At 41.4% G+C, this 22454-nt stretch overlaps 1 protein-coding gene across 4 annotated transcripts in view; it reads right to left on the reverse strand.

Annotated features, from left to right (window-relative positions):
• Positions 1 to 22454, reverse strand: part of NCOA7 (nuclear receptor coactivator 7) — a 248863-nt gene that overhangs the window by 190492 nt on the left and 35917 nt on the right. For all 4 annotated transcript variants that reach the window (XM_077289426.1, XM_077289424.1, XM_077289427.1 and 1 more), the window contains exon 2: positions 2143 to 2278. In XM_077289426.1, coding sequence (XP_077145541.1) covers positions 2143 to 2192 — 50 coding nt within the window. In that variant the 5' untranslated portion in view covers positions 2193 to 2278. The remainder of the gene's footprint in view (positions 1 to 2142; positions 2279 to 22454) is intronic.

The raw sequence follows: 22454 nt of genomic DNA on the forward strand, positions 1-22454 counted from the left end.
AACACATAGTGGAGTCAGGATTTCAAGAAATCCCCTCCACTATGCTGTATCATCTGAACGCTGCGTGTTTGACGCTGCGGATGTACGCAGCGTCAAACACGCAGCATTTCCTGACCGTGGAAACACACCCTAAGCCTCCCAAGCCCTTACAAGATATCCACAATTTACACATTCATATTTTTTATTTTTCCATCAATATGGCTGTGTGCGGGCTTCTTTTTTGTGGGAAGAGTTGTATTTTTGAATGACACCACTGATTTTAGCATATAGTGTACTGGAAAACGGGAAAAAAATTCTGAGTGCTGTAAAATTGCAAAAACAGTGCAATTCCACAATTTGTTTTTTTGTTAACTATGCTCACTAAATGCTAAAACTGACCTGCCATTATGATTCTCCAGGTCACTATGAGTCCATAGACACCAAACATGTCTAGGATCTTTTTTATGTAAGTGGTGGAAAAATAGTCCAAAGTTTGCAACAACAAAAAAATGACGCCATTTTCCAAGACCTGTAGAGTCTCAATTTTTCCAGATCTTCGGCTGTGTGAGGGCTTATTTTTTGCTCACCGAGCTGACGTTTTTATTTGTACCATTTTGGGGTACATATGATGTTTTGATCATCATCTTATTGCATTTTATAGAAATGCTGCGCAACAAAAAAAGTAAATCTGGCATTTTGATCCCCTTTCTCGTTACGCTGTTCATTGATTGGATTAATTCTTTTTATGTTTTAACAGTTCGGGCGTTACCAAATATGTGTATTATTTATTTTGAATGGGGCTAAAGGGGTGATTTGAACTTTTAGATTTTTTTCATTTTCAAATATTTTTAAAAACATTTTTTTACACTTTTTACTGGCTTAGGAGACATAAAGCTGCGGTCGTCTCATCGCTTGTGCTACATAAAGCTATGGGTATCAAAAATTATCATTTGCTCTTATCAGCAATGACAAGCACAGGGGTCTTCTGCAGAACCCCGGTTGTATTGCCAACGCATCGGCGCCCCACGATCATGTGACAGTGGCCGAGTTTGTGACACGCTTCCGGCGTGATCATGTTAAATGCTGTTGTCAGAGATTCACAACGGTGTTTAACATGTTAATAGCTGCGGATGGATCGCAATTCCACCCGCGGCTGTTAGAGGCACATGACAGCTGGTCAAATCAGCTGTAAAGTGCCGGAAAAGATGCGGGCTCAGCCTCGACTCATGGGGATACACAACTTATGACATACCTATACCTCATAGGTCGTGAAGGGGTTAAACAAGAACCACAAAGTAGATTTCTTCGCCAAAGGTATCAATGTAGTCAGTATTACAGCTCCATTACAGCCTTGTCTTTACTTTAGATTCCACATTTATGCTGACAGGTTTTCTTGAAGTTGTTTTTAATATAATTTTGCCTTACTGGATATTTTTAACTATTGTACAATTATCAAAAATAATACATATTAATGGATATAAGACTATATATATTGCAAGCTGTCATATTACTTACATACAGCTAATACTCATGTGGGGCCTTTATAGCTTTGCCTGTGGACTACAGGACAGTTTGAAAAACCAGACCCTTTTGTTCTTGGGAAGAGAAGATGCCTGACAGCAGCTTTCTCCCCAGCTTTCTCCCCCCTCTCCACTGAAATAAACTAATGCTTGGCCAAATCGAGTATTTCCTGCGTATGGGGAAGTCAAGAGAGCCAAGAGTCAGTAGAATGAACGTTCTGCTGGCAGCTATTGCCTGTGTATGACCAGCTTTAGGTTGGCTATACACTTTTTAGATAACGGTCGACCAAATGCTTGCTTAGCCAACAGCTAGCTCACTCAACCTCCCTATACACATGAACGCTAGCTTAAATTTTCGCAAGTTCTCAGTAAGAAAAGGGGAGTAGCCCACTGCCAGACACCTCTCTGGTAGATTCTCCTCCCAAGAACAGGAAATGTAGGCAGTTGAAATCAAATATGAAAGATCCTTTCCTCCCCAGTCATCTACCATCGGGGGAGATTGGAAAGGCCTCCATATACATTTGATGGCCACCTGGTTCTGCTGAAATGGGCAGGCATGGCAGATATACTGTACATCTAATGTGTATGGCCAGCTTAAATACAAAAGTACATACATTCTAATTTCACCAATAAAACAACCAACCTCGCGAAGTAGCCTGGTCTTCTCTCCTTCTTTTCTTCCTTGCTGTCCATGATAAATATTGTGAGCAGCCAGAACAGTTCCTGAGTTAAGAGATGGTTTTCTATTCACTGCTTCATTTCCACCGCTTTTCTTCCTGCTATAATAACACAAAGACGTTTATTTACAGACCTGAACACACAACCTGCTCTCTGAGTGATCAGACATCAACTGCATATCCTGACAGAGGGAGCAATAAACTTCATTGACAGAAAGTGGGTCACATGCCATGCGCCATGTGCCAAGAGAAAAACATAACCACTGCATAAAAAATCATGCACACAATAGGCGGAATTATTTAGTTACAAAGTCTATGATAAATATTAGGAGTACGCCATTGCACAACTTCTGCCTGCAGGTGCTTTTCCGAATTGTCAAATTCCATATAGCTGCACACTGCTCCGATGCGTTTAACACGTTTCACTGCACTAAGGTTGTAACTGACTTGAACATTTCTCCAACCCATTACTGGTCATGTAATGTCATGTGTAAGTCCACTTAGCTCATAGAAAAAGGAGGTCAAGCCAGCCTGAGCTGAGGCCTTTTACTCAAGAGCCTTTTCAGAAGCCACACAGGCTGCCTTTATGATACATACACCTTTACACCCTTGGCCTGGTTCACCAGAACTGACGAAACTGTATGGGAACAAAATGACAGTAAATAAAATCTTTCTGTCCTCATGCAGCATGCATGTTGTGAGCAGCAAATCCCATTTGCATGAGGCTATATGTTCACGACAAAGATTGTCGGTTGGTGTAAACGAGCCTTTAGATTTTCAGGTTTTTATCACTGATTGATATATTATTGGGATCCCATCAATATCAGACTGGAGGAAATCCAACTCTTCGCACCCTCGCTGATTAATTGTTTAAAGGGACATGGCAGTTCAAGCGAGTACTGCAGCTCCTTTATGGTTTACACTGGGTTTCACACTGGTTTGTATTAGGGCAGGTGCAGACGACCATGTATTCTCTCATCCAAGAAAATCAGGCCAGTTATGAAAATCACACACTAATCAAACTCTGACCAGAGTGTGAGCATAGTGTGATCCAATTTTCTCAGATGAGGAGTAGATAGAGAAAAAAAATTCTCCATCTTCTCCATTCTATCAGTCCGTGGAATTTGGACTGTACTCATCTGATAGCAGTTCAATGTTTTCCACAGACTCATTGACTTGCCCGGCCGAGTGTGATCCGAATACACTATTCTATATATTTTCAAAAGTTGTCAGGTTCAGCTATTTTTAATTATTTCGACCTCCTTATTTCAAATCTGACAATGAAAATTTTTAGTTGGCTTTTGTGTCTATGATATCAAAGTTTTCCTTTTACTGCTACATATATATAACTAAATATATATTACTATACATATATATAACTAAATATTCAGCTTCTTTATATTTGCAAAAATATGAATGTTTCAAAGTATTCAAACTTTTATACGTTAATTATAATTAATGTATAAAAGTTTGAATACTTTGAAACATTCATATTTTTGCAAATATAAAGAAGCTGAATATTTAGTTATGCCAATTTTCTGATATTTATTTACAGGAAACTCAGCAACAATTCAAATAACTAAAACACGTCTAAACTATTGCGAATATAAAGTTACAGAAATTGCACTGCAAAATACGGTCTTCATTCAGTAACAACTCTTTTTTGCTTGTCTCTTGTACTCCTGCATCAAATTAGTCCTAAAAATTGTCCAACAGTAATCTGGAAGCATTGATGGATTTCATTTTCCTTTATATCTTTTCTCTATAGCTGCAATATCTTGGTGAAATCTCTGACCGTGCTGGTTGCTGATTTCTCTGAAGTTTGGTGGAAAAAAGTCTAGATGCGAATGTAACACATTTTTAACCCCTTTCTGACCTCGGATGGGATAGTTCGTCTGAGGTCAGATCCCCTGCTTTGATGTGGGCTCCGGCGGTGAGCCCACATCAAAGCCGCAACATGTCAGCTGTTTTGAACAGCTGACATGTGCGCGCAATAGTGGCGAGTGGAATCGCGATCAACCCGCCGCTATTCACTAGCTAAATGCCGCTGTCAAACGCTGACAGCGACATTTAACTACCGCCGACCCCATCACATAATCGGGGGTCAGCGATGCGAAAGGATAGTAACCATAGAGGTCCTTGAGACCTCTATGGTTACTGATGCCAGTTTGCTGTGAGCGCCACCCTGTGGTCGGCACTCATACCAAGCCTGTAATTAAGCTACATAGGAACGATCTGATTATCGCTGCTATAGAGCAGAGCCAATCAGGCTATGCCAGCTTCTAGCCTCCCATGGAGGCTATTGAAGCATAGCAAAAGTAAAAAAAAAATGTTTAAAAAAAGATGAAATAAATAAAAAAAAAAAAGTTTAAATCACCCCCCTTTTGCCCCATTCAAAATAAAACAATAAAAATAAAATCAAATATACACATATTTGGTATCGCCATGTTCAGAATCGCCTGATCTATCAATAAAAAAAAGTATTAACCTGATCGCTAAACGGCGTAGTGAGAAAAAAATTTTAAACGCCAAAATTACGTTTTTATGATCGCTGCGACATTGAATTAGAATGCAATAACGGACGATCAAAAGAACATATCTGCACCAAAATTGTATCACTAAAAACGATAGCTCGTCATGCAAAAAATAAGCCCTCACCCGACCCCAGATCACGAAAAATGGAGACGCTACGGGTATCGGAAAATGACGCAATTTTTTTTTTTTTAAGCAAAGTTTGGAATCTTTTTCACCACTTAGATATAAAAAAACCTAGACATGTTTTGTGTCTATGAACTCGTACTGACCTGGAGAATCATAATAGCAGGTCAGTTTTAGCATTTAGTGAACCTAGCAAAAAAGCCAAACAAAAAACACACATGGGATTGCACTTTTTTTGCAATTTCACCGCACTTGGAATTTTGTTCCCATTTTCTAGTACAGGTCATGGTAAAACCAATGATGTCGTTCAAAAGTACAACTCGTCCTGTAAAAAATAAGCCCTCACATGGCCATATTGACAGAAAAATAAAAAAGCTAAGGCTCTGGGAAGGAGGGGAGTGAAAAAACGAACATGGAAAAACGGAAAATCCCAAGGTCATGAAAAGGTTAAGGATAGGTTACAGACAGAATCCTTATATGTTTTAACGATATTTTCCACCAACTCTTCATAGTTATCTACAAATTAATTACCAGTAGTACAGTACCATTCACCCATGTACAAGGCAACTCGCTACACTATAAATACTCACGGAGAAAATCAAGTCAAAATAGCCAGTAAAATTACATCAAAATTTATTTATACAAAAAATAATAACACCAAAAGAATTACAAATTGTAAACAGGAAAAATACAATTGTACAATACATGGGTTTTTAGAATCGCTGGGTGATTAAATCCACAGGTGTGAAAATGAGGCCAAAGAAAGATCAGGACATATGCATATATGGGATGCAGCTACAGGGCATGTAATCTGTCACCATGGACTGCAGCATATGGCATGTACATAGCTGAATGTGCTCAAACTGATCGCCGTGACATATAGTGCAGCGATCCCCACTGCTGCATGCAAAATCAATGTAAAATCACTTTAAATAAGACAAGGGTAATTACCCATAGTGACGATTGGTCCTGCCTCTGCCTCGGCCACGTACCCCGACGCGCGTTTCGTGGTCAAAGTACCGCTTCCTAAAGGGAACACTAAAATCCCACATCCTAGATATCAATCAATGAAATATTCCAGTTGTAAAGCTTTATTCATTACATAGTGGAATGTATTGTGAAGAATAAAACCTAAAAATGATCAATGTAAATCACAACTAATATCCCAAGGAGGTCTGGAGTTGGAATGATGCTCAAAATCAAAGTGGAAAATGAAGTTACAGTAGTGTGTATGGCCTCAACATGTCTGTATGATCTCCCTACAACGCCTGGGCATGCTCCTGATGAGATGGTGGATGGTCTCCTGAGGGATCTCCTCCCAGACCTGGACTAAAAGCATCCGCCAACTCTTGGACAATCTGTGGTGCAACGTAACATTGGTGGATGGTGCGAGAGATGATGTCCCAGATGTGTTCAATCGGATTCAGGTCTGGGGAACGGGCGGGCCAGTCCATAGTTTCAATGCCTTCATCTTGCATGAACTGTTGACACACTCCAGCCACATGAGGTCTGGCATTGTCCTGCATTAGGAGGAACCCAGGGCCAACTGCACCAGCATATGGTCTCACAAGGGGCCTGAGGATTTCAACTCGGTACCTAATGGCAGTCAGCCTACCTCTGGAGAGCACATGGAGGGCTGTGTGGCCCTCCACAGAAATGCCACCCCACACCATTACTGACCCACTGCCAAATCGGTCATGCTGAAGGATGTTGCAGGCAGCAGATCGCTCTCCACAGCGTCTCCAGACTCTGTCACATCTGTCACATGTGCTCAGTGTGAACCTGCTTTCATCTGTGAAGAGCACAGGGCGTCAGTGATGAATTTGCCAATCCTGGTGTTCTGTGGCAAATGCGAAGCATCCTGCACGGTGTTGGGCTGTGAGCACAACCCCCATCTGTGGACGTCGGGCACTCAGACCATCCTCATGGCTTCGGTTTCTAACCATTTGTGCAGACACATGCACATTTGTGGCCTGCTGGAGGTCATTATGCAGGGATCTGGCAGTGCTCCTCCTGTTCCTCCTTGCACAAAGGCTGGGTAGCGGTCCTGCTGCTGGTTTGTTGCCCTCCTACGGCCCCCTCCACATCTCTTGGTGTACTTGCCTGTCTCCTGGTAGCGCCTCCAGCCTCTGGACACTGCACTGACAGACACAGCAAACCTTCTTGCCACAGCTCGCATTGATGTGCCATCCTGGATGAGCTGAACTACCTGAGCCACTTGTGTGGGTTGTAGAGTCCGTCTCATGCTACCACGAGTGTAAAATCACAACCAACATTCAAAAGTGACCAAAACATCAGCCAGAAAGCATTGGTACTGAGATGTGGTCTGTGGTCCCCACCTGCACAACCACACCTTTATTGAGTGTGTCTTGATAACTGCTAATAATTTCCATCTGTTGTCTATTCCATTTGCACAACAGCATGTGAAATTGACTGTCAAAGAGTGTTGCTTCCTAAGTGGACAGTTTGATTTCACAGAAGTTTGATTTACTTGGAGTTATATTCTGTTGTTTAAGTGTTCCCTTTATTTTTTTGAGCAGTGTACTTAAATTCTTTTGCATTTTTATCCATTGCCTTTACAAAGTTCTTTATTAGGCCCAACCTGATATGAAATGTCAGTAACAAAATTTTATGTGTGTCAAAACAAGTGCTGGATGCAAGACATTTTACTCCCTGATTGAAGGGAATGTGGAAGAGGCAGGTCTCTTTTTTTGTAGTGATAATCTTATGCACAGCTATCCCACTTACACAGAAAGCATTACTTTGTCTATCCACCCTGGAGAACAAGTAAGAGGGCAACCACCTTTAAGTCAGCACAGGGGGACCACAAATGTTGGTCATGGTTCAGGCATCTCAACAGCTGTTTCATGTTGTCATAGATTTCTTTCGCGTGGACTGCATAACCAACTGGAATTGAAGTTAACGCATTGCAATTTTGGAGTAAGACGGCTATTAGGCTTGTTTTGGACAAATCGATGAACAGCCTCCATTCCTCTGGATTATAACTTACATTTACAGATCCAATTAAACTGTTGATGTTGTTGCATGCCACAAGATCATCCTCCATGAAGAAGTATTGGACAAGATCTTTATCACAGTTGCGGAAAGTGTGGTTACAAGGTGTGGTTCAGTTGAGGTTGCTGACAGAAAGTCTGGGTCATGAGAGGAAGATGCTTCATGACACCAAGCGAGCACTTCTTCCTCACTTGACTTGTTTCTGGAGCTTTTGGAACTGGCAGTTCTTCTGTATCTGGTACTGGGCATATTGCAGATGGAATGTTTGGATACTGTAAAGTCCACTTCTTACTTGAAACTCCTTTGCTAATGGGTGGCACCATGCAGAAATAGTAATTGGTAACATGATCGGTTGGCTTTCTCCAGATCATTGGGACTGTAAAAGGCATTGATTGCCACTTCCCATGCAACCACTGGGTAAGATGTGAAGAACATCTATTGCAGCATATGTGTAGTGCCCAACTCTTGTCCTGATCTCCTATTCTGCAGCCGAAATACAGGTTTTAGGCTTTCCTTATCATGGTAGTCAAGTTTCACCTTTGTGATGCAAAAGTGACTTATTTGCATATGTAGCAAAAACCATCTGCTTTGTTAATGCAAGAACGAGGCATATCCGGAAAAACAAATAGAAACAGGTTAATATGCTAAGAAACAGAGATGAACCAGACAGAATCCAAGTTGCTGGGGCTAAATCTGACACAGGAGAGTGGCAACGCTGAGGACTACTGTACTGAATTCCGACAGTGGTTCACTGAGGTTCAGTGGAACTATGCGGCCCTTGGGTGCCAAATTAATAGAGGTCTGACTGAATCCCTGAAGGACGAGTTGTACTTTTGAAAGACACCGTTGGTTTTAACATATCAGGGTTTGGAAAAAGTGCAATCCCATAGTTGTTTTTCTTTTTTTTTCTTTATCATGTTCACTAAATGCTAAAACTGACCTGCCATTATGATTCTCCAGGTCATTGTGAGTTCATAGACAGCACACATGTCTAGATTGTCTTTTATTTAAGTGGTGGAAAAAAAAATCCAAAGTTTGTAAAAAAAAAAAAAAAAATTGCGCCGTTTTCTGATACCCATAGCGTCTCCATTTTCTGTGCTCTTGGTTTGGGTGAGGGCTTATATTTTTGCATGCCAAGCTGACGTTTGTATTGATACCATTTTAATGTAATGTTGTGGCCACCAAAAAAAAAGGTAATTCTGGCGTTTTCATTGTTTTTCTCATTACGCCACTTAATGACTGGGTTAATTCTTTTTTTTATATTGATAGATCGGGTGATTCTGAACGCGGCAATACCAAATATGTGTATGTTTCATTATTTTTTATTGTTTTATTTTGAATGGGGCGAAAGGGGTGTGATTTTAACTTTTATATACACAACTCTGGCAAAAATTAAGAGACCACCACATGAAAACCCTGTCATGGGCAGCCCAATCTCCAGACCTGAACCCCATTAAAAACCTCAGGAATGTAATCAAGAGGATGATGGATAGTCACAAGCCATCAAACAAAGAAGAACTGCTTACATTTTTGGCCCAAAAGCAGTGTGAAAGACTGGTGGAAAGCATGCCAAGAAGCATGAAAGCTGTGATTAAAAATCATGGTTATTCCACTAAATATTGATTTCTGAACTCTTCCTGAGTTTAAACATTAGTATTGTTGTTTCTAAATGATTATGAACTTGTTTTCTTTGCATTATTTGAGGTCTGAAAGCAGAGGTTTATTTTTTAATTTTGACCATTTTTCTTTTTCAGAAAAAAAAATCAAAAATGTATTGCTTGGAAATTCAGAGACTTGTTGTCAGAAGTTTATAGAATAAAATAATGTACATTTTACTCAAAAATATACCTATAAAGAGAAAAATCAGACAAACTGAACATTTTGCAGTGGTCTCTTAATTTTTGCCAGAGCTGTATATATATTTTTTTAAAATATTTTTTAAAACTTTTTTTTTACTTTTTGCGTGATTCAATAGTCTCCATGGGAGACTTAGAAGCTGCAGTACTTTGATTGGCTCTGCTACATACAGGCGATGATCAGATTGCCTTTATGCAGCAGAAATGCTCAAAGGCTATGAGCGCCAGCCACCAGGAGGCGCTCATAGCAATCTGGCTATGACAACCATAGAGGTCTGCTGGAGACCTCTGGTTGTCATGCCAACCCATCGGTGACACATGATCATGTGACGGGTCACTGATGAGCAGGATTGCCGGTAGTACAAGTTAAATGCCACTGTCAGAGATTGACAGCGACATTTAATTAGTTAACAGCTGCGAGTGGATTGCGACGGCGCCGGCGGCTGTTGCAGGCACATATCAGTTGTATATATCAGCTGACATGTGCCTGAAAAGCTCAGCGCCGGAGCCCGCACCTTTCCGGGTACATGTCACCTGATATATACAAACAGGAGGAGTTCGACATCAGCGTACTATTACGCCCGATGTCGGAAAGGGGTTAAAATGGATTCTGGGAAGGTGCAAGCCATAATAGATTGTGTTCAACCTAATGATCTGAAAGCATTACAACATTTTCTAGAATTTGTCAACTGTTATAGGAAATTCATTAAGGGGTTTTCTCAGATTGTTAAACCTCTTATTCTCCTCTCACGTGAGGGGGCGAACATCAAGGTTTGGTAATCAAATGCTATTGGGGATTTTGAAAAAATTAAAAAGTATTTTATGACTACTCCTGTTCTAATCAAAACCCACTCTTCAGGAACCATTCATTGGGGAGCTGAATGTTTCAGAGGTCAGGTAGGGTCCGTTTTATCTCATGGGCCCAAAACTCTGACTAATTTGCGGCCATGTGCATTTTTCTAGAAGAAATTTTCATTTGCTGAAAGAAATTATGATGTCTGAAATCTTGACTCAGTTGCTGCTAAATTAGCTTTTGAGAAAGGTAGGCATTTTTGGAGGTAGCTGTTCAACAAATCACTGTGGTCCCAGACCATAAGAATTTAACTTGCACTGAATCAGCTAAACTGCTAACTCCTAGACAGGCCAGATAGTCCTTATTTTTCTCAAGAATCAATGTTAGATCACATTTAGGCAAGGGTCTAAGAATGTAAAGACTGACGCATTGTCATGTAATCTTGATTCAGTTTCGCCTCCAGAACCTCCATCCCCCATTCTTCCTAAGGGCATTGTGGTTTCTGTGGTATCCTCAGAGTTAGAAGCAGAGATCCAAAAAACCCAGTCTTTGTCTCAGTCTGCAATTACAAGCTATTTGTACCTATGTACTTAAGATTGTGCCTATTACAGGAGTTTTAGTAACATCAAAGCATCGAGACACCACTTTAACATTGTTCTCCGCAGGTTGGAAGTGAAACTCAATATCGAAAAGGGCGAAGAAGAGTGCAGAGCTGGCTTGAAGAGGATATAATGGAAGACGGTATTTACTATACATGATGGTCACTACGAGTATCTCGTCATGCCCTTTGTTTTGTGCAATGCGCCGCCCCCCGTGTTTCAGGAATTTGTTAACAACATCTTCTGGGACCTTCTCTATGTTTCCATGGTTGTGTACTTGGATGACATCCTGATTTTTTTCCTGATTAACCTATCCCTAGAAGACACGTTTGTTATGTTCTGCCCCTTCTATGGGAAAACAATTTGTTTGCAAATTTATCCAAATAATTCTTCAAAAGATCTTCCCTGCCATGCCTCGGCAACATTCCTTCCAGCCAGGGCTTCGAGATGGATCCTTAGAAGGTTTCTGCTGTTCTCTCTTGGCCTCATCCTCAAGGCTTGTGTTCCATTCAGCAGCTCATGGGATTCGCCAACTTCTACAGACAATTTAAACCTCACGTCTCATCCATCATGGTGCCCAGCTCGGTCTTAAAGCAGATCTGTCACCAGATTTCACAATACAAACTACATACATTTTTAAATACATCTACACTTGATGAGGCTTGTGTGCTTACTTTAAAAATCAAAGTGACAATGTCTGTGTAATTCATTTATTAAAAGTAGTATTTTATGAGTCAAGCTAGAGCTGGATTCATAAAATGCCTATTTTAATATCAGGCAGGAAATCTTTCTAATATGGATTTCCAAAGTAATTACACCGTCGAAGCGAAAAGCTCTATTTAATAATGTGTGCAGTCCATATTGTGAAATTTGATGAAAAGTGAATTTCAACTTCTTGTCTGGGATTAAACGTAAAAAAAGAAATGTATTGACATGCAACTTTTGCCAGTGAAGAACAATGTCCATTAGTTGTGATTGTTTTAAAACAACTCTACATCATTTAATAAATTAGAAGACTATACTAAGAAATCATTCTAGAAGCATCAACCATGAAACAATAAAACTTTCAATACCGTAAAATCTGACAAGCCAACTGTAATTATGTAGACTCTGATTGTGATTTATTAGAGAATCTAAAAGCCTTAAAGGTCACACTCTGAAAGTCATAGCTCAGATCACAAAGTACAACAAAACAAGTCATGGTTTGTATAAGGAATATTAAAGACAACTCAAAATGTTACATGCCATGATGATTCAGTAATTGTGTTTTCCAACACAACTGAAAATCCACTATTGCCTAGTAATGACCCACAAAACTAGACACTACACTGTTATAGGTAAACACAAGAATGGCACAATCACTCACTGCTCTTTGTGTCTGCTATTAGTGCTTAAAATACTCTTCTCCGAAACATGGAAACTTTTAAGAGCTCATGCATTGCAGTTGTGTCATATGGAATTGTTTCCAAAACTTTATTTAATGTAGCGTAAATCACATAAACAGAGATGAGCAAAAAGAATAACAAGATCCTGGCCCATCGACCCATGTCAGTAAACCGTGGTCACTGGACCAGAAGACTGAGAACTTCCTGCTAACTGCCAGCAACACCGGCACTTCTTCATATTATTTAGCCTTGCTAATTAGAAGACAGGAAAAGGTAGGTTGAAGGTAGGAAATGGTTAACAGGGCTGTAGTCTAGTGGATATGGACTACCAACATTGCTGTTGAACCAAGGTCCTACTAATCTTTGTGCAAGTGACCTAAGATTGATCGGGCAAAAATTCTATATTTATGGAATACCAAACTCTACATGTATAAAAGTGCTGAAATATGGTCCCAGAATCTGACACGCCTCAGTCAAAAATGCAAATATAGTTTTTAATCTAACAGTCCAATTTGCAGTATATATATATATATATATATATATATATATATATATATATATATATATATATACATATATACAGCAACATTTTAATGGATCTGATCTTTATCAAACATACACTCAGGTGATTGTGGATTGTGGACCACTGTCACTTTACATTGAAACACCTCTGGAACACTTTGATGTATCCCAGTAATTCTGAGAATGTTTTTTTCGCAGCACATTGTACAATGTATATTTTTTTGGGGGGTTTTTGTGAAAATATCGGAATTTTGAAAAAACATGTTTAAAACATTTGCAGTTTTCAAACTTTTAATTTTTATAACCGTAAACAAGATAGTTATATATCACACAACATCGGTAATAACATTTACCACATGTCTACTTTCCTTCAGCATAATTTTTTAAACAAAATTTTTTTTGTTAGAAGGTTTAAAAGTTGATCAACAATTTACATTTGACGTGATTTTGAGATACCTAAAATGTAGATTAAACCCCAAATTTTGCATTTTCACAAGGGTAATAGGAAAAATGGACTATACAATTTGTTGTGCAATTTCTTCCTAGTACGCCAATACCTCATATGTAGTGGGAAACTACTGTTTAGGGGCATGGTAGGGCTCGGAAAGGAAAAAGCAACATTCGACTTTTAGAAAGCAAAATTGTGTGGAATCAATAGCCATGGATGCCAAGGTGTGTTTACAGAGTTGCAGAGCTCCTGACATGCCTAAACAGTAGAAACCCCCCAAAAGTGAACCCATAGGTGCTTCACAGAATTTCGTAACAGTGAGCCATGAAAATGAGAAATAAAATGTTTCCTGCAAAAAATGTTGGTTTTGTCCCAATTTTTTTAATTTTCACAAGGATAACAGTAGAGAATGGACCATAAAATTTGTCGTGCAATTTCCCCTGAGTACACTGATACCCCATATGTGGTGGAAAACTACTGTTTGGGCACATGGCATGGCTCAGAAGGGAAGGTACAAAATTGGCTGGTATAGCGGAAGCCATGTCGAGTTTGCAGAGCCCCTGATGTGCCTAAACAGTGGAATACCTTTACAAGGGACCCCAATTTGGAAAACACACCCATCAAGGAACTTATCTGTAAATGTAGTGAGCATCTTGAACCCACAGGTGCTTTGTTAAATTTTTATAACATTGAGCCTTGAAAAATAAATTTTTCCTGCAAAAGTGTTTGGTTTACCCCAAATTTATAATTTTCAGAGGGGTAACTGGAGAAAATTGATCATATAATTTGTTATGCATTTTCTCCTAAGTGCATCAATACCCCATTGTGGTCAAAAACTACTGTTTGAGAACATGGCAGGGCTTGGAAAGGAAGGAGGGCCAACTGAATTCTGGAGCTCAATTTTGGCTGGAATAGATTGCAGATGTCATGTCACATTTTAAGAGCCCCTGACATGCCAAAACAGCAGAAACCCCCACAAGTGATGCCATTTTTGAAGTTAGACCTCATAAGGAATTCATCTGGACATCTAGTTAGCACATTTTTAACCTTCAGGCGATTCACAAAATTGTACATTAGGCTGAATAAATGACAAATTACCATTTTTTATCCAGTAACATGTTGCTTCGGCTCCAAGTTTTTAATTTTCAAAATGGATCATTCACCTCAGTATGCCAATACCCCATATGTGGTCAAAAACTATTCTTGAGGCACAGTGCAAAGCTCAGGGAATAAGCGTCATATTGAGTTCGGATTTTGCTGGAATGATTTAAGGGTGCCATGTCACATTGGCAGAGGCAGAACAGCAGAACCCTTCCATAAGTAAACTCGTTTTACAAAAAAAAACACCCACAATGAATTCAACACCACATATGCTTCAAAGAATTTTATACTATTGGGCGGTGAAAAAGAATAATTACATTTTTACCACTAAATTGTTGTTTTAGCCCAAGTTTTAAATTTTTACGAGGGCTAATAGGCAGGGACGGTTTTAAGCAAAGGGGGACCCTGGGCAAAAGTTTAAAATGGGGCCCCAAATGCTAACAGATTGCACCATCACACAGAAACATTTTGGTTGTATTTACATACGCTGACTTCAGGACGCTAAACGAGTGTGATCGACAATATTGAATTCGATCTATGCTTGTTTCCCGGCCTCTTTACACCGCCTGAGGAAAAATGATGTAGACAGAACGATCACTAATAGATCAATCTGTCCCCATACAGTATCATGTTATTGACAGCCTATCTACGGCTTCCACTGGGCGATGTGCTGCTTAGAACAATGATGTTGATTCCGTCATAACCATTCCAATCACTTGATGAATAAGCAGCATTTTGTTTGTTTAGTATAATGTGACCCGTGTCCTCCACATAGTACAATACACGCCCCATAGTATAATGTACACGACAGGCCTCCATATAGTATAATGTGCACCACATAGTCCTCCACATAGTATAATACACTCACCATAGTCCTCCATATAGTTTAACGCACTCCCCATAGTATAATGCGCCCCCATAGTACTTCCCCATAGTAAAATGTACCCCATAGTCATCCATATATTAAAATACACTCCTCAGTTATCTAAATACTATAATACACTCCTTATAGTTCTGTATATAGTATACTGCATTGCCCATAGTCCTCTATACAGTATAATACACTCCTCATAGTCCTCCATGCAGTACATTGCACTTCCCATAGTATAATGCATGCCATAGTTCTTCATATAGTATAATACATTCCCCATAGTCCTCGATACAGGATAATGCAGGTCCCATACAGTACATATAGTATAATGCACTGCCGATAGTCCTCGATACAGTACAATGCAGCTCCCATATAGTATAATGCAGTCTTCATATATTATAATGCAGCCTCCCTCATATAGTATAATGCAGTCCCCCTGTTGAACATAATGTAGCCCCCTATAGAATATAATGTAGCTCCCATATAGTATAATGAAGCCCTCTCATAGAATATAATGCAGCCCCCATATAGCATAATTCAGCCTCCCTCATATAGTATAATGTAACCCCTATAGAATATAATGCAGACTCCCCATAGAATATAATGCAATGCAGCTCCCTTATAGTATAATGGAGCACCTCATAGAATATAATGCAGGGCAGCACGGTGGCTCAGTGGTTAGCAATGCAGCCTTGCAGTGCTGGAGTCCTGGGTTCAAATCCCACCAAGGACAACATCTGCAAGGAGTTTGTATCTTCTCCCCATTTTTGTGTGGGTTTCCTCCCACATTCCAAAGACATACTGATAGGGAATTTAGATTGTGAGCCCCATCGGGGAAAGCGATGATAATGTTTGCAAACTGTAAAACGCTGCGGAATATGTTAGCGCTATATAAAAATAAAGATTATTATTATTTATTAATGCAGCCCCCTCAGAATATAATGTAGCCCCGATCATAGAGTATAATGCAGCCCCCATATAGTATAATGCAGCCCTGCCATAGAATATAATGCAACCCCCATATAGTATAATGCAGTCCTCCCTTAGAATATAATACAACCCCATATAGTACAATGCACCCCCCATAGAATATAATACAGCCTCCCTCATAGAATATAATGTAGCCCCCATATAGTATAATGCAGCCCCCTTTCATAAAATATAATGTAGAGCCCCCATAGAATATAATCCAGCCCCACAATCATCTACATATATAATTGTCTAAGGGTTTAATTGTCTGTCTGTCCTGGAAATCCCGCGTCTCTGATTGGTCGAGGCCGCCAGGCCTCGACCAATCAGCGACGGGCACAGTCTCTGATTGGTCGAGGCCAGCCGGCCTCGACCAATCAGCGATGGGCATTGTCCTCCACTGCTGTCGAGTGCCGCCATTGTGTTGTCTAAGGGTCTAATTGTCTGTCTGTCTCGGAAATCCCGCCTTGCTGATTGGTCGAGGCCAGCCGGCTTCGACCAATCAGCGACGGGCACAGTCTGCCGCGAATTCTGGAATCTTCATTGTACTCCACTGCTGTAAAGTTCAGCCATTGTGTAGGGTGTGTACCTGCGTCTCCCTGTGTGGGCGGCATCTCCCTGTGTTTCTATCTTAGAATGGGTCGTAAATGAAAATACGCCAATGAGGATGACAGAAAAGCAGCAGCAGCAGCAAGAAAACGACAACATCGGGAACTGGAGACACCACAACAAACTGACGCCAGACAAGCCCAGGATGTGGAATCTCACAGACAACGTCGCCAACAGGAGACACCACAACAAACTGCTGCTAGACAAGCCCAGGATGCAGAATCTCACAGACACCGTCACCAACCGGAGACACCACAACAAACTGTTGTACGACAGGAACACACACTACACAATACAGGCCACGCACTATATATAACACAGCCCACTTACTATATAACACAGCCCACGCAGTATATAGCAGCCACGCAGTATATAACACAGGCCACGCAGTATATAACACAGGGCACATAGTATATAGCACAGCCCACGCAGTATATAACTGCGCCGCCCTCTGCCTGAACAGTCAGCAGCGACGAGAGGTGAGTATGTGATATTTTGTTTTTATTGCCTCAGCAGCACCATTACATGTGTAACAATGCTGTATGGAGCATCTATGGGGCCATAAAGAACTGCATGGAGCATTACATGGGGCATCTATGGGGCCATAACTGCATGGAGCATTATATAGAGCATCTATGGGGCCATAACTGCATGGAGCAATATATGGGGCATTATATGGGGCATCTATGGGGCCATAAAGAACTGCATGGAGCATTATATGGGGCATCTATGGGGCCATAACTGCATGGAGCATTATATGGGGCATCTATGGGGCCATAAAGAACTGCATGGAGCATTATATGGGGCATCTATGGGGCCATAACAGCATGAAGCATTATACTACGTGACTGGGCAAAATACTACGTGACTGGGCAATATACTACGTGGACATGCAATGTGCTGCGTGGGCTGCGCAATGTACTGCGTGGGCTGCGCAATGTACTGCGTGGGCTGCGCAATGTACTGCGTGGGCTGCGCAATGTACTGCGTGGGCTGTGCAATGTACTACGTGGGCTGCGCAATATACTGCGTGGCTGCGCAATGTACTGCGTGGGCTGTGCAATGTACTGCGTGGCTGCGCAATGTACTACGTGGGCTGCGCAATGTACTGCGTGGCTGTGCAATATACTGTGTGGGCTGTGCAATATACTACGCATACATATTCTAGAATACCCGATGCTTTAGTTGGTATTCTATCTGTAATGGAATGGCCAGCGCAGTCACCAGATCTCAACCCCATTGAGCTGTTGTGGGAGTAGTTGACCGTATGGTACGCAAAAAGTGCCCATCAAGCCAAACCAACTTGTGGGAGGGGTTTCTGGACGCATGGGGTGAAATTTCTCCAGATTACCTCAGCAAATTAACTGCTAGAATGCCAAAGGTCAGCAATGCTGTAATTGCTGCAAAGGGAGCATTCTTTGATGAAAGCAAAGTTTGAAGGAGAAAATTATTATTTCAAATAAAAATCTTTTTTTTCTAATCTTGTCAATGTCTCGACTATATATTAAATTAATTTGGCACCTGTTGTGTCAGAGGCTGAGGGGAATTGATGGGGGAGGGAGCATCTCCGTATTTCTTTCAACTCTATCGGCATCTATGATTCTGATACAGATTAATGCAGCGCATGGGAGGAGGCAGTGGCGGGGCCCCCCTGACTCGCAGGGCCCCATAGCGGCCATGTGGATTGCCACTAATAGTGGCATGCCACTGGCTGGGTGCCCCTAGGGAAGCAGGGGCCATAGGTAGCTAACTATTCTGTCTCTAATGCCAGTCCTGCTATTAGGAAAAAATGGACCTGACAGTTTATTGCCCTGAGTGCAGCAATATGCTACATGTTATTGAGAAATACTTTTCAGGCACAGTGGAAAGCTCAGAAGGGAAGGAGAGCCATATTATAGTGCAGATTTTGTTGTTATGGTTTGCGGCGTCTGACAGGCAGGGAAGGAGGTGTGTCAGCTACTGCTCTGTGCAGGTGCTCACAGGCTACCTTCCCTAAAGGACTCTGTGGCTATATTGCAGCCCGGTGTCCCCATGGAGACCGTCAGCACAACGGAATCGCATCTCCACTCCCTGTGCGATCTCCTTGATGTCGCTGTCACTATTGACACGGTATCAGAGGGCTAGCACCGATCGTGGGCATTGCTGCAGGGTTGCAGTTGTCACATAGAGCTGACACTCGCACCCCGTGGCGCTCAGCGTGAGCCCGTGCGATCGAGGCGCTGTAGATATACTTCTCTTTGCGGGAGCAGAGCAGTATATGTACGGCGCATGTCAAGAAGGGGTTAATGAGATGAGGAAAATCCGCAGGTGCAAAACGCATGTAATCTGCACAAAACTTCATTATTAGGCTGTGTGCACACGGTACGTTTTTGGTGTGTTCTCGCAATGGTTTTCCCACTTGGAAATGTGCCAAAAACGCTAGGGAATCTTTATGACAGCTAATTCAATGAGAATCCTGAAGTGCTGTGCACATGATCAGTTATTTCACTTTGAGTATCTGCAGTGCATTTTTTTCTGCAGCATGTCAATTCTTTGTGCGGATTTTTAGCGTTTTTCACCCATTGACTTCAATTCAGTCAGTCAAATCCTCAGCAAAAATGCAGGTATAAAAATATTTGAAGATTTATGGCTTCCTATGGTGTTTCCCCACCTTCAGAGCGCAGCGGGGGTCACACTGTCAGATGTCAGCGTGACCCCTCAGAGATACTGTGACTCGCAGTAAAAAGCTTACCGCAGGTCAGCATGCGTCAGCTAATGAGAGACTACTACTTCCATCAGGCTACGTCTGCTGTCGCTGATAACTGTGATTGCAGGTGCCCCGATGGGAGAAGTAATTTCTTGTCAGCCGGCGCCTCTGCTAGAGCTTAAAAAAACCCCGTAAAGTAATTAAATACATATTCAAATAAAAACCACTATATTCACCTAACTACAAATCTCCGATGGCCATGTCATCTGTTAACAATCAAAAATAATAAACAACCATATACTTTACAGTAGATGTGATTGCTGTAACTGGACGTTGGCGTTACACTGACAGGAGCGTCATTGCTACCACAGTGTATAGCACTAAGCTGCCGTGAGAGCGGTCACATGAGTTCATCAGCTGATGAGCTCCGGTGATCTCACTTATGGCACCATTGCTGTGTGAGAACTTTCTCACCCAGCGGTGGTGCTGTAATAGAGATCACCTTAGCTAATCAGCTGATGAATGCCGGTGAATGTTCTCACTGCAGTTCAGCACACACACTGCTGGAGTAATTATACTCTCCTGTGTCAGTATGTAGCGGACTGTCCTTGAGAGTAGTCACATCACTGACTGCTCTCAAAGTCATCAGAATCGTTGAGGGACATTATAGATTATTATCTTATAGGCGGACAGGTGAGGTATATTGTTTATTATTTTTGTATAAATCAGGTTTATTGAAGCAAATAAACAATACAAACAATGGTACAGTGCTGAAACAATTGTTAAACTCAACAGGGTACAACCCGTAGATCGTACCAAAGGAGAAAGTCTCAGCAAGTATTAAATGTAGTTGGCCACAGCCAACGATAACACTTTCAAGTTAGCAGTGATACTTTTCATAGCTGAAACATATAAACAGCATCAAAGGCAATCAAGCATTACTAGCTATATTAAATCGTTTATATTAGTATAAAATGTCGCTAGAAATAAGAAGTAAGCAGAGGTAGAAAGAAGTAAAGAAACGGAACGAGGAGGAAAGAAAGAAGAGAAAGAGAGAAAGAAGAAAAAAAAAAAAGGGGGGGAGGGAAGGAAAGCGGGTGAAGGTAAGAGGGTACGCTAGGTATGAGGAATGCGGCATCCCTCCCGGGCCGACCCCAAGCCCCATGTAGTGGAGAGAAGAACATTAAGTCACCAACATTGGCTTTAGGCCACGACAGCAGGCCAGAGGATGGGGCAACAGCCATTACGTGAGTGCTCCCAAATCGGCTCCAGATATGGATTAGGACCTGGACAACCATACGTCCAACTCCGGGGTCTCCCTGAATACAATCCATGAAGCCCAAGTGTTAAAAAATTTTGCCGAATCCCCTATGGATTCACTTATCAATTGTTCCATTCTGTAAATGTTGTTAAGCTCCGCAACAAAATCGGAGCCTGAGGGGTAACGATCCTGCTTCCAGTATCTAGGAATCAAATTCCTGGCAGCCGTAAGAAAATGTCTGAGAAGACTCCTCTTAAAACCAGATATCGACATGTCACACAGAGACAAGAGGGCTAGTTCCACTGTGGGTTGTATTTTGCGAAAGGATAATTTGTTATGGAGATCGAAAACTAGCATCCAGAATTTCTTTATGGGTGGACATTCCCACCAGATATGGACATAAGTCCCTTTTTCTGATGTGCATCTCCAACAAATATCCGGTATCACTGGGAACATAGTGTGTACCCGGCAGGGGCATCTATACCACCTCGACAGAACCTTGTAACTCCTCTCCTGTGACACAGCCGACAGCGAAGTCCTAAAGGTGAACAGCAAAATCTTGTCCCTTTCCTCTTGGGACAAAGAAATCCCCAAGTCACTCTCCCATCTTGAGAAAAACGTTGGGAAGTCATGTGTTGGGGTCTGACTCTCCTGGAAAAGATTATATAAGAGGGACACCTTATGAGACGGGGGCTCCTCAGCGAGACAAATTTTCTCGAAAGGGGTTAACACCCCCATGGACTTATTAAGTTTAAATGATGTGCCTATGAAGCTCTTTAGCTGTTCGTAAAAGAACCAAGAGCCCTCAGGAGGTTCCCCCCCCTGGTATATTTCGTGTAGGGACTTAATACCTGTCTGATTTATGAAGTCAAATATAATGGGTCTTGAAGCTCTATTTTTATTCAGGAAATTTTCCCTACGGAGACCTGCGGGGAAGTGAGGATTGTCATAAATTGGGGTTAGTGGACCCGGGGCTGTAGAGGTTATAGTATTTCTGCCACTCTGTCGTACAAGTAGAAGCATGTTCCTAGTCATGAATGGAAGGTTCGACCTCCCCCCTTATATTGTTTATTATTTTAATTTTCTTACGGGGGACAATGGCTTCACTGGAATGAGCAATGACGTGAGTATGGTTTAATTTAGATTTAATAAAGGAGTCTGTGTCATTATTTCAAATAAAAGACTTTGTTTTGAGTGTTTTTGTTTTTATATCTCCATGGGGTTAATAATTGGGGCCTCTCCAATACTAACCTCTGGGCTTGATGTCACCTGACAATACAAAGGTGTTATCACATCATACCCCCCCAACTATCACCACACTTGCCACCTCATCATCAGGTAAAGTGGGAAGAGCGAGGCTAAGTGACAGAATTAGCGCATCTTATTGATGCGCCATTTCTGGGGTGGCAGAGAGCAGATGAACACACAATGATAGAATAACATTGGTCCGATTGCAATCCGATTTTTAATTGGATTGCATTCATCCTATTTAATCTCAAATGGGA

The sequence above is a fragment of the Ranitomeya variabilis genome, chromosome 2 (assembly GCF_051348905.1).
Source record: "Ranitomeya variabilis isolate aRanVar5 chromosome 2, aRanVar5.hap1, whole genome shotgun sequence".
In the NCBI taxonomy this organism is placed as follows: Eukaryota; Metazoa; Chordata; class Amphibia; order Anura; family Dendrobatidae; genus Ranitomeya; species Ranitomeya variabilis.